Below are 12,396 nucleotides of genomic sequence, written 5' to 3'. Positions count from 1 at the left end.
ATACTTTTGTAAGTCGAAGAATGTAAAATTTTGTGAACTAATGTTATCGTGTCGCATTTTTTTACTCCACAAAAGCTACTGCAGTGTGGATACACCTTAGCCAAATCATAGAAGACAGACTGATTTTCGATTTTACAACTGCTTCCCGTGGTTTCACCCATACTCAGAAATAATGTCTTCACTTAAACAGTTAAAAGTATCCTATGACTTTGTCTCTAAATTGTATCTCGATCCAACCACCATTTTAGCTGTGATATTAGTTCAAATAAACTAAGCCATATTTTCACACATCCAGTCTTTTTAACACATTATTTTATTACTATACTCTGAAGGTCATCCATACTCATCTATTGTAGTACTCATATCCGGAAGTGCAGGTACACAGCGAGTATCCGGTATTTTATTTGCCAAGGACGTTGTTTGTCCTCTCTAAGACTAATTGAGTCTATGGTGATGCATTTTATTTTTTCTTCTGCAGCATTCGTATATTTTATTAATAAGTTTTGTTGCAGTTATTTCTGTTTGAAATTAATTTAGAGTGTTTGATTATTTCCTGTCTGTTATTTTTTTTTTAATATTTACTTTGAGAAAGGTATAGGTTGAAAAGGAATAGAAATGGAGTGGATGAAGGCCGATGATGTTATTGCCAACTTATTGCAATTTTTGTCTAATTTTAGTATCTACTTGTTAAGTTAATGAAAGTAAAGTGAAATTCTTTCCCTTAAAATAACTTCCCTTTGAAACATGTAGTCAATAATTTTCATACCCAATTTAAGGTTTTACGGGCTTAGCTGCTAAATTTGCGGATCTCTATAACCTTTCAGCCGTGAATTTATAATCCGCCATTGTTCTGTATGACTGTTTTTATCTCACGTTCTCACGGTCAACATGATGTGTGAATTTATTTATTTGTTTAGTTACCTATATTTTATCGTTAGGATGAATAGTGTAAAGGCTGGTCATAATGTTACCTTGTTAAAATGACACTGATGCTAGGTCTATTTTTAGTCGTCTACAATCGAACACAAAAGCATAGACTACTGCAAACCTGCATATGTGCAAACACTTTTTTTATTTATATAAGTACAGTCAGTTTCGAAAGTAGCAAAAACAAACAAAACTGGTAAACACCGTATTGTTGATAACTTAACAGAATATTCATCTATCTTTAGTGAAGTTTACAATGTTAAGTAAATTTGGGCGTATGTATTCCTAAAAAAGCATGAAACTAAGTTTTTTACTTTTGAAAATTTTAATTTGATCGCTACTTTTGCCTCTGACTGTAGCTACACATTCACATACCTTTACTAGACTAGGTAATATTTTTATAAAGTAACAATATGTAATTACTTTAAAATAAAACACAAACCGTTAGAAGAGTTTATTATAAACAACGATAAATAAATAATAAATTACGAAGTCTTACCGATACCCTTTTAACGTCAAACCTCCTATTAATGGTAGTTATTTATGTTTCAAATTAGATTCTTTGTTGTTATCTGTCTGTGACGTTTTCAATTGCAAAAACGTGGTAATTTCCTCTCAATGTCAGCTCGAGACAGTTCTGAAAAAGAAACATTAGGTAATAAGCTGCATATAAATAAGTAAAGTCAATATTATTTTGTTAAAGATATGACAAAAAATAAATTAGCAAGTATAAAAAACACAGGAAACTGATTGAGCGACATTGGAAACTGATTTAACGGTCTTTTGTGTTTTTTTTTGTGGTCACGTTTGACATAAATTGATTTTAGACTCGATTATTTATTTCCAATCATTTACATTCTAAAAGTTCTACCTTTAATATTATAATCATTTTTACTCGGCTACAATTAGGTGATCTCTAAAAAACATTGAAATAAAACCAGCATCCATGTTCTACCCGTGACCATGGAAGCCGAAAAGGATACGAAAATCAGAATTACATAATATTTATTAATATAACCGCGATAAAATCCATAAAAGTAGTTTTATTTTGGCTAATATTCGCGTAGGTAAGTCATCATCATCCTCCTGCCCTTATCCCAATTTTATTTGGGGTCGGCGCAGCATGTTTTCTCCTTCCATACTCTTCTATCTGCTGTCATCTCACAACTAACATTCTTTCTTACCATATCGACTTTCACACAATCCATCCATCGTATCTTTGGTCTTCCTCTTCCACTATATCCGTCCACATTCATACCCATCATCTTCCTCACGAAAATTCGCATAGGTAAGTGTCAGGTTAAAATAAGACTAATATTAAAATCAAAACCATTATGAGTTAAGAATGTAAATGAATTATAATAGCAATGTTTACTAAGAAATATAAGTGTTTGTGCAGATGTGCAAACACTGCATTTATAGCTGCATCTGTGATAATTATAATTATGTGTTTGTTTACTCAGTTTTAATGAGTTTTATTACAAGGACTATAACCTGCTCTTGGGCATTAAACTATCGTTTTAACTTACTACTGTGTCATCTTTAAAATAGGCCTGCAATAAAAATGAACAGAACATAGGTACTAGCTAAAGTCTAAACTGTGTCCTTAAAAAAATGTTAACTGTGAAAAAGTAGTATAGTAGGTGGTTATATTTACTACATAAGTAAACTGTCAAAATACCAAGTTTAAGGTCCATCGTTCAAACATTTACAAAAATATTACCTAGGTAGGTACGGATGTGTACAGGAATATTTTTTTATTGTTTAAAAACTAGATAGCATTTGGTACAGGTTTTTTTTTATTTGTATAAATAGGTATTCCAAGCCTTGTGTACAATATTTAGGTTTTTGACATTTACATCTTTTCAATGATTGAAAAAGTTGCATCTAAGTATATCTAAGTATCAATGTAAGATGCAATTCATATTGCATCAGGTGATCACTTTCTGCGCATAAATAAAAGGGAAAGTTTATACTATAAAATCATTCACTAGAGAGAAAACGAAAATGACTTAAAAGGACCATCTTACCTCAGTTTTCCATTTTCCGAGCGTCCAATTTTTTTTTACATAACAATTTATTATTCCTTCATCATAAAAAAATCCCAAATATTTTTCACTACCTATTTGTAATGTTACGTAGTAGTGTATATTTCGCGGAAAACTTTTAAATAAATCAAAATAAATGACAAACGTGTTGACAGTGCGCGAGTCAGAAGAATACTGAGTTTGCTCTCGCGTGCATTCGCTAGATCTTGTTGCGTGCGCGCATATTTTGATGCAATTATTTTGCGATATACAGGTTGCTGTTTTTTTGTTACATGACTTTTGGTTTGTCAAATCAGTTGTGAATGGTGACTATAAATTACAATTTTAAGTGTCAAAATTAATTAATTTGGGTTATACAATTACTAAGTGAGCAACTGACTGTAAGTGACGAAAAATCAACAGAATAGTATCTTAGAAACATTAATTTGAGTTACTTAATATACATTGATGACACATGAATTATTTGAAATCAATTTAGAAGTGAAGAAGAAAACATACTGTGACGATTCCCAAATAAAATTGGGTTAAGTGCAGGACGATGATGATGAATTAAGAAATTACATTAACAGATTAGGCTGAATCCGTAAATGATTATAAATAAAAGCGATATTGTTATAGCATCTAATTTTCTCATTTGAACATGACATTTGCGCAAAGTTTATGGATCATCCTGTATACATAAATCTTGCGAGTGGCATCGTCATTGGCTTTTATTATTTAATTGGCTAAACCTTTGACCTTTCATGTATTCACCTACATTTGTATTAATGGTCTGATTTTGAAACATTTTAACTACTTTTGTAAGCACCTATAACTATAAATTATTAAGAAATAGTTTTAATACCTTATTGCGTTGTATTTAGGTCCCTTGTTTAGACAAAACTTTAAATTTTACCTTAACTTACCTGAAAAATTGTAGATGAAGTATATCATTGAATGAGAATAAGTAGGCAGGTACTTCCGGTAATCAAATACTACGCAAACAAAGCCACAAACAGGAGCTAGTTATTTCATGCGGTTATAGTATTGTGTTGCATTAGATTGATATTTTAACACCACTAATGGCAGGTTTCTGAGCACCTCTCTACTGTTTATTTATTTATTTTACGCTGCAACGGTGATTAGAAACAGGAAAAGTCTTTTAACAAAATATAAAAAAGCGAATTGATAAACTTCTCCCTAAGTCTCATAAAAGATACTGATGTTTTTAAAGCCTTTATATTTTAAATAGCGTAAACAGTACTAGATGCTAGATATCATTATGTAGGTACTTGAAAATGCATTAGACGTCATCTTTATCACCTAAGCTGCAATGTAAACAAATGATATGTGTTTACGTAGTCAGATACATCTGCAAAGTCATGTGTAACTCATTAAAAGTGTTCAAATAAGTGCATAATGGATAACTACGCTATAATCAACTTGCTTGATTATTGTTTATTTGCAAATGTTCCCGGCTTTGCATCTGTATAAATCTTTATTTAAGTTATAGGTAAATGCAAAACACTCTGTCTGTATGTTAACTACTTACTGAATTATATCGGACTAGCTTCCGCCCGCGTAGAGTTCAGTTATATCGCGTTACCAAGAGCATTCTTCAAAAGTCCGGGATAAAAACTATACTATGTTCTCTCTCAAGGTCAACTCTATCTCTGTACCTTTTATGAAAACCAGTTCAGTGGTTTATACGTGAAACCGTAATAGACAGACAGACAGAGTTACTTTCGCATTTATAATATTATTAGGGATAAATGAAAAAAAGGCAGACAGTCTGGAGTTAAGAGTCTGAGTTAAGACAGGTTACTTTTTATTCGGATGCGGGAAGCAGTTGCCTCGGGGTGCTAAAAGAACCCTAGGAAACGGCTAGAAACATAGATGTATGTAGATTGTAAATTTAGCTCGTGAACCACTCTTTATCTTTTGGTGACAACAGTACAAAAATCCGATCGGTAGTTCTTAAGTTTTAACTCAGACAAGTAACATTTATATAATCTTACCGGCTAAACGTAAATCCTTATTAGTTACATTCGCTTATTTACCTCCATTATAACTTGTAATTTGTCTGCTATAAGTAATAATTAATTTACTGTAAGTACATTAAATCAAAACTAGTTTTAATAAATGTCAAGCTGTCGTTACTTGCGACTAAGTTTATGTCTGTAATTAATCTTAGGTATTTTTATTGGTCAGTTTACAATTGCTACATATCCTGTATTTTTTATGTATCTTGTGAAATTATTTGTAACATGAATTGAAGAAATAATAATTTAACTTATATTTATTACTGTTTTCGGCCAGTTTCTTCATCAAAAGTTAAAGTAAAAGTAATGTCTAAAGTAAAAGTAACGGTCAAATACGTTTTTTCAAGGCTAAAGTGACAGCAAAACTAATAGAAAAATTGAATTTGACCGTTACTTTTACTTTAGACATTACTTTGACTTTTACTTTGGCTTTAACTTTTGATGAAGAAACTGGCATGCAATGCATACTTTTGTCTCAGGAACTTATTAATAACTTTGTATCGTATTTTATCTTAATTTATTGATTTTATAGAAAAGCAAAACCATGTACTTTCTTCATTTTCAATGCTATATCTATTGTATTTGTAACTTCTATTTCTTTTCAGTTCAAAATGGCGGGCCTCTATTATAATTGTATTTTGATATTTTTTTGCTGTATTCATGCTGAAAGTTCAATTAAAATATTAATGTCCTATCAAAGACCTCAAACAAAAGATCCTTACTTAGTTTATTAAGCAAAAAATAAACTCTTTCTTCTTCTTACAAAAAATAGTCTTTGTAACTGATATCACATGTTTCTCCTTACAGACTCATCGTGTACAGAAAACGCAGGGACTACATCCGAGTATCAGGGGGCGAAGACTACAAACTACTTTCTCGAAGACCTTACACGGAACTCAGGAGCCTCAACGGAGCATCGAACCCGCGACAGCGATGAACCGACTACCTCTAGCTACCGAACGCTTAACGTGAGTGGTAACTGGCTTCGGAACGACCGTTATTTTTTGGTCCAAGAAATTATTTCTGACAAGCTCGGCTGATTTTGATGTAATCTAAAATATTTATTTCAAAAGAAACACAGTTAAAAAAAGATTTTTTTCAGATTTAAAACACACCCTGTAAAAGCTGATAAGTAACTATTTAAGCCAAAAATAAAATCTAGGTAGCAAAAAAATTTACCAATTAATGAACTTCTAATTCGATTAACTGGCATGATATTAGAAAGAAAGAAATAGCTTGCCATTATACAGCAAATATACATAAATATTTATTGGTCTGTAGGTATGTTAAAAAATTCCTTAGCTCAATGTGAATAAATACAAAAAATTGTAGTTAAGCAATGTACTATCAAAATATTTTTCTAAGAAAGATAAGTAAATCAGTTTCATTGATAACTACTGTAAAATGTATTTAAGTGTAAACACTAGCTTGGCCAAAGCCTCTGTTATTAATTATTAATGAAATATACATACACTAGATAAAATATTTCCACCTAGAAAAATAATTAGACAAAAATCGAATCTAACTGACTTACAGCCAGTTTTTTCAAGGCTAAAGTACCAGCAAAACTAATAGATAAAATCGTGAAAAAACGAATTTGACCGTTGCTTTTACTTTATGATATTACTTTGGCTTTTACTTTTGATGAAGACTGGCTGTTACACGTGACTACTTCTGCTCATTATTCAAAGAAAAAAAAACAATTGACAATTTATTTCAAATCTGTTGACTTGTTAGGGCCAATTTTTCAATCAACATAAAACTATTATTTGAAAAATATATTCGTCGTTTGTATAGAAAATATGTCAAATCGTCACCGTCAGATAGAAGTCAAATGATGATTGAAAAATTGTTCTTCAAACCCTAAGAAAAACTAATCTACTTATAAAAGGCGTTTGTAAAATACCAGTTCTGCAGTGCTGTGAATTTATGGTTAGCGGTTTTAGAACGTGACGGCTGCGTGGCGTTTGCGTTAAAAGGTCTTAGCACTCAACTCAGAATCGGATCATAATAATATCGACCTATTGCTTTAAGGCAAGACTACAATGAGCGTTGTATTAAAAGTTTTTCATACAAATAATACAGAAACTCGAGTTTGTAAACAGTGGGAATCTCTTTCTGAGTTGATGCGTGTGCTATGACGAGAAAAATGGGCAAAGACAATGTAGGTTTCCCGCTCTTTTTGAAGGCAAAAGCCATGTATTTGCTATACACTAACCCGCATAACCTGGACTTGTAAATATAAAAATACAAATATTATTATAATTGTATTCGTTTAGTTTTAGCTCTTATTCAAAAATAGTGAAGTTATATGTCGATGTATTAGCATGCAATTTTGTTGGCGTTTTTTTTTTCTCATTTTCTAAAAACGCCCGCAGAATACAGTAAGTCGCAATTATTTGTAACTATAAAATTAGGCTACTGGCCTTATTTTTTAAATATTTTGCGACTTGCTTAACTAGGTATATCACATGTATATCCTAATTAATGAATTAATGTTAGACGCTCAATTCTTTCTCTTATAAAGCAATACAAGTATACTTTTGTCTTTATTACAACGTTTTAAAATCGCATTCTTGCCGTATTTTATTTTTTTATTTATATCCCGGTCTCTGGCGAATAGTTTTTCTTTTTCAGTTCATTTACCTGTATAATTAATAATTCTAATAATGAAAACAAATCCGTTTTTGTGTCATCATGAAAATTATTCTTGCATGTTCTCTACAAGTTTAGTACTACTAACGCCATCTAGTTTAAAATCGTTGAACTAATTCAACTTGACAGACACAAACTACTCTTGATATCTTTTCATGCGATTTCAGCGTGAAACCTTTTTGGATTAGTTCCTACACCTGACCCAGAGATTCAGGATTTATTATACCTACTTTTTTAACCCTGAACAAAGTCGATAGTCAATATTTTTATAACTATAGGTATTAAATGAGTATTATTAGTTATATTAGCCTAGCTTTAGTTTGTAAGTAGACAATTTTTATTTCCTTCTCGTATGTACAGTTTTTCATTCATGTACATGTTTTTATGCATTTATATTTTGGCGGGAATGCGATTTTAAAGCTGGCTTCAAGTAGAGACAATGTGATGTGTTTTTTAATGTCTATAAGTTATTTTTTGTTTGGTTTCATTGTATCATAGAATCAGATTCATTATTCTAGAAGGTTTGTTATAGAAAAATAAGTTAATTTTAAAAGAAACGATAATCCAAACATTTTAGAATTATAACTTTAGTAGTGCAGTTTGCAATGTTATTAAAAATGTTTTATATTTTAATCAGTTTACATTAATTTATGGAAATAAACATCATGGGTGCTGGACACCATAATTTAAGTAAATCTTCATTAATTTTAGATTTATAATAAATCATGACATAAAAATCCATTTTATAGGTTATTATTATTTTGTGAAAGATAGTCAATATTTTTTGCATCATTTTAACAAAATGTTACTCATGTATTTGTGATTGTTAGTTTATTTTATTTATTTGTGTAATCTCAATGCTAAAATTGCTTAAATAAATATTGTTTTAGATTTTTTGAATGTTACAACGATACCTATTTCTCATTTATGAGAGTTCACTGAAGAAAAACTTAGTAGTGGTTACTTTACAATTGTGATTTTTGACAACCATTATTTCTGAAAATAAAAAAAGAATTTTGAAATAACTGACATGAATTACTAAAAAACTAAATTCCAACATAGAAGCTGCTTGTGATACTTTTTGTAAATAAAATGACATTTCATTAGGCGATTATTTTGTTCCTAGGAGTTTTTAATAGTTATTATTAATAAATAAAAGTTGGTATTCGCTCAGTGTAGTACACTACTTACTCTGTAGGTATCTAACATGGATCGTGATGTCAATTTGTAATAGTAATTAGAATGAATTTGACAAATAAATAAGATTTATAATTTATTTGGCTTGTTTTTATTCAATTTTACCCTTAACTAAACATGAACAATCTTTATAGGTACTTATGACTTTTTATTGAAAAGTTAAATCAATACAAACACAAAAATAACAATGACTTATTCAATTGAGAAATTATTTTAAGGAGAAGTTTATTCTTTAATATATATATTTGTGCAAAAAATGCAATAAGATTGTTTACCTTTGCTCAAGTGCTCATTCAGATGGAGTATAAAGACAAAGACTTAATCGTAGGTGTCGCTACTGCCATCGTTAAAAAGTTCTTAGTTTTAATAACAGATGTCGCTTTTTTATAAATTGTTTTGCTACTGTAATCCTGAAAACCTATGACAGAATAGAATTAAAGAAAACAACAAATACGTGTGTGTGTTATGTTTATATATCTACAAAAATAAATAATAATAATAGTTTATAGTAGATATTCTATACTTTAACTATTTTAAGATATATTAAAGTAAATTGTAAACTTACAACCTATACTTAAAAGTTAAGCAATCATTCGTACAAGCTCTTTATCATCATTCTTATTCTCTTCTCTAAACTTTCCATTATTAAAGAAATATTCGATCTCCTGCAAAGTCCTATCTTTAGTTTCAGGTAGCATAAAGTATAGGAAAATCAACGATATTGCCATAACCACTCCAAAAATAGTAAAAGTCCCATAAACTTTGAATGTTGCCAGCAATAAAGGTGTAGTTTTCAGTGTTGCTATACTCATTATGGATATTAATACACCAGCCATTGTAGTTCCTGCTCCTCTGTGTTCTAAAGGAAATATTTCTCCAATAAGAGCCAAAGGTATCGGAGCACATGCAAAATTAACTATAGCTAAGTACAACCCAAACAAAGCCAAAGGAATCAATGGGTTACTCGGAATTAAATTTCGAGACGCTAAAAATAGGTAGCCACATGCTGCTTTCAAGATAACTAAAGATATAAAACCGGTAGAAAATAACAAAGTTCGTCGCTTAAATATTCGTATTAAATACGAGGAAAATGTAGCACTTACAGCGACTAACAGATCTAAAGCTAAAGTATAGTAAAATGAGCTAGTGTTGCCAGAAATTTCTGATATAATTTGGACAGCATAGGCGGGAAAAATATGGCGGCCAGTTGTCTCCAGTAAAATGGCGGCAAAGATATAATTCACAACTGGCAACACGAAGTCTCTTTTACCGAATTTCCTGAAGAAATTCATTGTGTTTTCGTAAACTGTGAAGTGGTCAGTGGTAATACGTTCCTTTTGCGCGTTAATCATATCATTAAGCTCCCTAGTGGAATGTTCATTTTTCCCTCTCAGTCTATAGAAGACTTCTCTAGTCCTATCAAATCGTTTCTTTGATACCAGCCACGCTGGACTCTCGGGCCACGTACAAACCATACCAAAAGCTAGCAAGAATGGCAGTAAAGTCAACCCAGCGACCGTTCTCCAATGAAAATGGTGGCCGAGAAGATGTACGGTGGTACTGCCCATGTATAGAGCAGCTGTCTTTAGATTGAGGAACATCCCTCTATTTGCAGGACTAGAATATTCTCCTATGACTATAGCTCCTAGAATTGAAGTGGATCCAGCTGTGATGCCTTGCAGTACCCTTGCGGCTACCAAGCAGGAGACGTTTGTGGCGAAATACATGAGGACGAGACCCAGAGCACCTGGGATGATGTCTAGAATGAAAGCCACTCTTCTTCCGAAGCGGTCCATGTAGTAGGAGGATGCGAGGAAACCAGGTATCCAGGCCAGGCCGAAGGAAGCAGCTGAAAATAAGAGAGCTTGATAAGGAATCACCTTTTGTAATGTAGATAGGTAGGTATTATGTCTTCATTAGGCTGGAGTTATTTTTTAAGTGGGTTATAGTCCCAGTGTGAGTGTTAAAATTTTACTAACTAAACCCCGCCTTTGTTCTTTCTAGAGTCCTTTCTATGGATATATTATGGAGTTTTGACTTTGTTTTTTGTAATACTCCAAGATTTAACTATTTAGACCCATTAGACCCATTCCTGTCTACCTATAATATTCCAAGCTTCATTTGCGTTTAGGTAGTTTCCAAGTTCTCAAGCTCTAAAACTCTACATATAGGTACGGTCAGCCAATTTACCTAAATATGTGTCTTGTAAATAATGATTTTAAAAAAAATGACAAACAAACCTATCCAAGAAGACTGTTCCAAGCTGGCTCTGATGGGAGATTCTGGATCCTGCAGCGCCGGCAGCAGGCACGTGGTGAAACCCAGGAACATCCCCACCTCCAGCATGGTGAGGAGGACTCCTGAGGCTATCCATGTCTGCAAGGAGGAGACACTTGAAGAACTTTTGGGTCTTCCTAAACGATTCTTTCACCGTAGTTTTATTCTCGTCGAGAGAACTAAACCCCGCATCCTGATAAAACTAGCCTTTATCCATCTTACTCTACCTACTTTAATATTATAAACGCAAAATTGATTGATTTTGATGAAACTTGGCATTAACATAGCCTATCCAAATAGCAGTCCACTTTTTATCACGGCGTGGGAAGTAGTTATTTCAGGAAACAGGTAAAACTGCTGACAGAAGCTAGTTTAAAGATAAGGCTGGCTGTCACTTGTAAAGAATGGCTCCAAAAACCGAAGGTCACGTTGCAGAAACAATTCATAAAGTTCTGAAGTAACCATTAAAAGACTTTAAAGTTCTGAACTGTCGTTATAATGACGGTTATCATTTTTGGAAATTGATCGCGAAAAGCTTCGTCAAAATCTTTCTCTTAAGTTTGATAACGATTTTTGCATAGTCACGGGAGTATTTTGTTCTACATAAAGAAATTCTTCTTCTTTCGAGAAGAAGAATTTTATTGATAAATGGGCTATCTTGCACTGATTGTATTTTCAAATTTGACCCACGGTCTGGTATTGTTTTTAGTATTTCATTGAATATTGCGCGCTTAGTTTAGTAGTTAGTATAGAAAAAAAATGTTCTTACCTGTCTTAAAAATGTGTTTGCCATCCTTTCACATAATTTATTACTATCAATTTTATAATTATTGGTCTTTGTGTTTATTGAATTATATACAATATTGATTATTTAAGTAGGTATTGCATAATTATTAAAAAAATGTACTATTAAATTTTTTGCAAAATATTTTTTTCCCTTAAGCCCTAATTGTAATTTTTTGAACTGTTATTTAAATTTTTCACATCTAAAGTAAAATTTTATAATATTAATTATTTTAAAAAACGTCAATACATACTAGGAAACAACTATATGGTTTGGTGTCTGAGTTAGGAATAGTACGAGTTCAATCCAGATGGTATTTGTTTTAGATAAATATATATAATAAATGTTTGTGATATTATCTCTATGCTGATAAAATTAATATTATCAGGGACATGGCGTGATAACCGAGTCTAGTAAATATGGTCCTTCGCTGTCCTAACATATCAGGAAATCTGTTAAACAAATAATTTAGCTTATCTTCATCTGT

The 12,396-nt window shown here is 31.7% G+C and overlaps 2 protein-coding genes and 1 long non-coding RNA gene across 8 annotated transcripts in view; 1 reads left to right on the top strand and 2 right to left on the bottom strand.

Annotated features, from left to right (window-relative positions):
• Positions 1 to 8,927, top strand: part of LOC110379944 (trehalase) — a 68,639-nt gene extending 59,712 nt beyond the window's left edge. For all 6 annotated transcript variants that reach the window (XM_064041681.1, XM_064041685.1, XM_064041680.1 and 3 more), the window contains one exon: positions 5,804 to 8,927. In XM_064041681.1, coding sequence (XP_063897751.1) covers positions 5,804 to 5,933 — 130 coding nt within the window. In that variant the 3' untranslated portion in view covers positions 5,934 to 8,927. The remainder of the gene's footprint in view (positions 1 to 5,803) is intronic.
• Positions 1,367 to 5,796, bottom strand: LOC135118796 (uncharacterized). Its single transcript, XR_010277785.1, has 2 exons — positions 2,958 to 5,796; positions 1,367 to 1,564 (listed from the first exon to the last, which is right to left on the bottom strand). It is a non-coding gene; the product is annotated as an uncharacterized LOC135118796 (long non-coding RNA).
• Positions 8,666 to 12,194, bottom strand: LOC110379946 (facilitated trehalose transporter Tret1). The gene is made up of 3 exons (XM_021339778.3): positions 11,895 to 12,194; positions 11,089 to 11,224; positions 8,666 to 10,697 (listed from the first exon to the last, which is right to left on the bottom strand). The coding sequence occupies exons 1-3, from the start codon at positions 11,916 to 11,918 to the stop codon at positions 9,430 to 9,432; spliced, it is 1,428 nt and encodes a 475-aa protein (XP_021195453.3). The 5' UTR covers positions 11,919 to 12,194; the 3' UTR covers positions 8,666 to 9,429.
• Between the last annotated feature and the right edge of the window lie 202 nt (positions 12,195 to 12,396).

The sequence above is a fragment of the Helicoverpa armigera genome, chromosome 26 (genome assembly GCF_030705265.1).
Source record: "Helicoverpa armigera isolate CAAS_96S chromosome 26, ASM3070526v1, whole genome shotgun sequence".
NCBI classification, from domain to species: domain Eukaryota; kingdom Metazoa; phylum Arthropoda; class Insecta; order Lepidoptera; family Noctuidae; genus Helicoverpa; species Helicoverpa armigera.
This window is presented reverse-complemented; position numbering and strand designations above follow the sequence as displayed.

Bases quoted from the DNA above. Each gene is read 5' to 3' on its own strand.
- LOC110379946 (XM_021339778.3), bottom strand. From the start codon at position 11,918: ATGGCAAACACATTTTTAAGACAG. The intron at 11,225-11,894 runs GTAAGAACATTT...TCCTCCTTGCAG, and splicing joins CAAACACATTTTTAAGACAG to ACATGGATAGCCTCAGGAGT. The intron at 10,698-11,088 runs GTTTGTTTGTCA...TCTTATTTTCAG, and splicing joins GGAACAGTCTTCTTGGATAG to CTGCTTCCTTCGGCCTGGCC.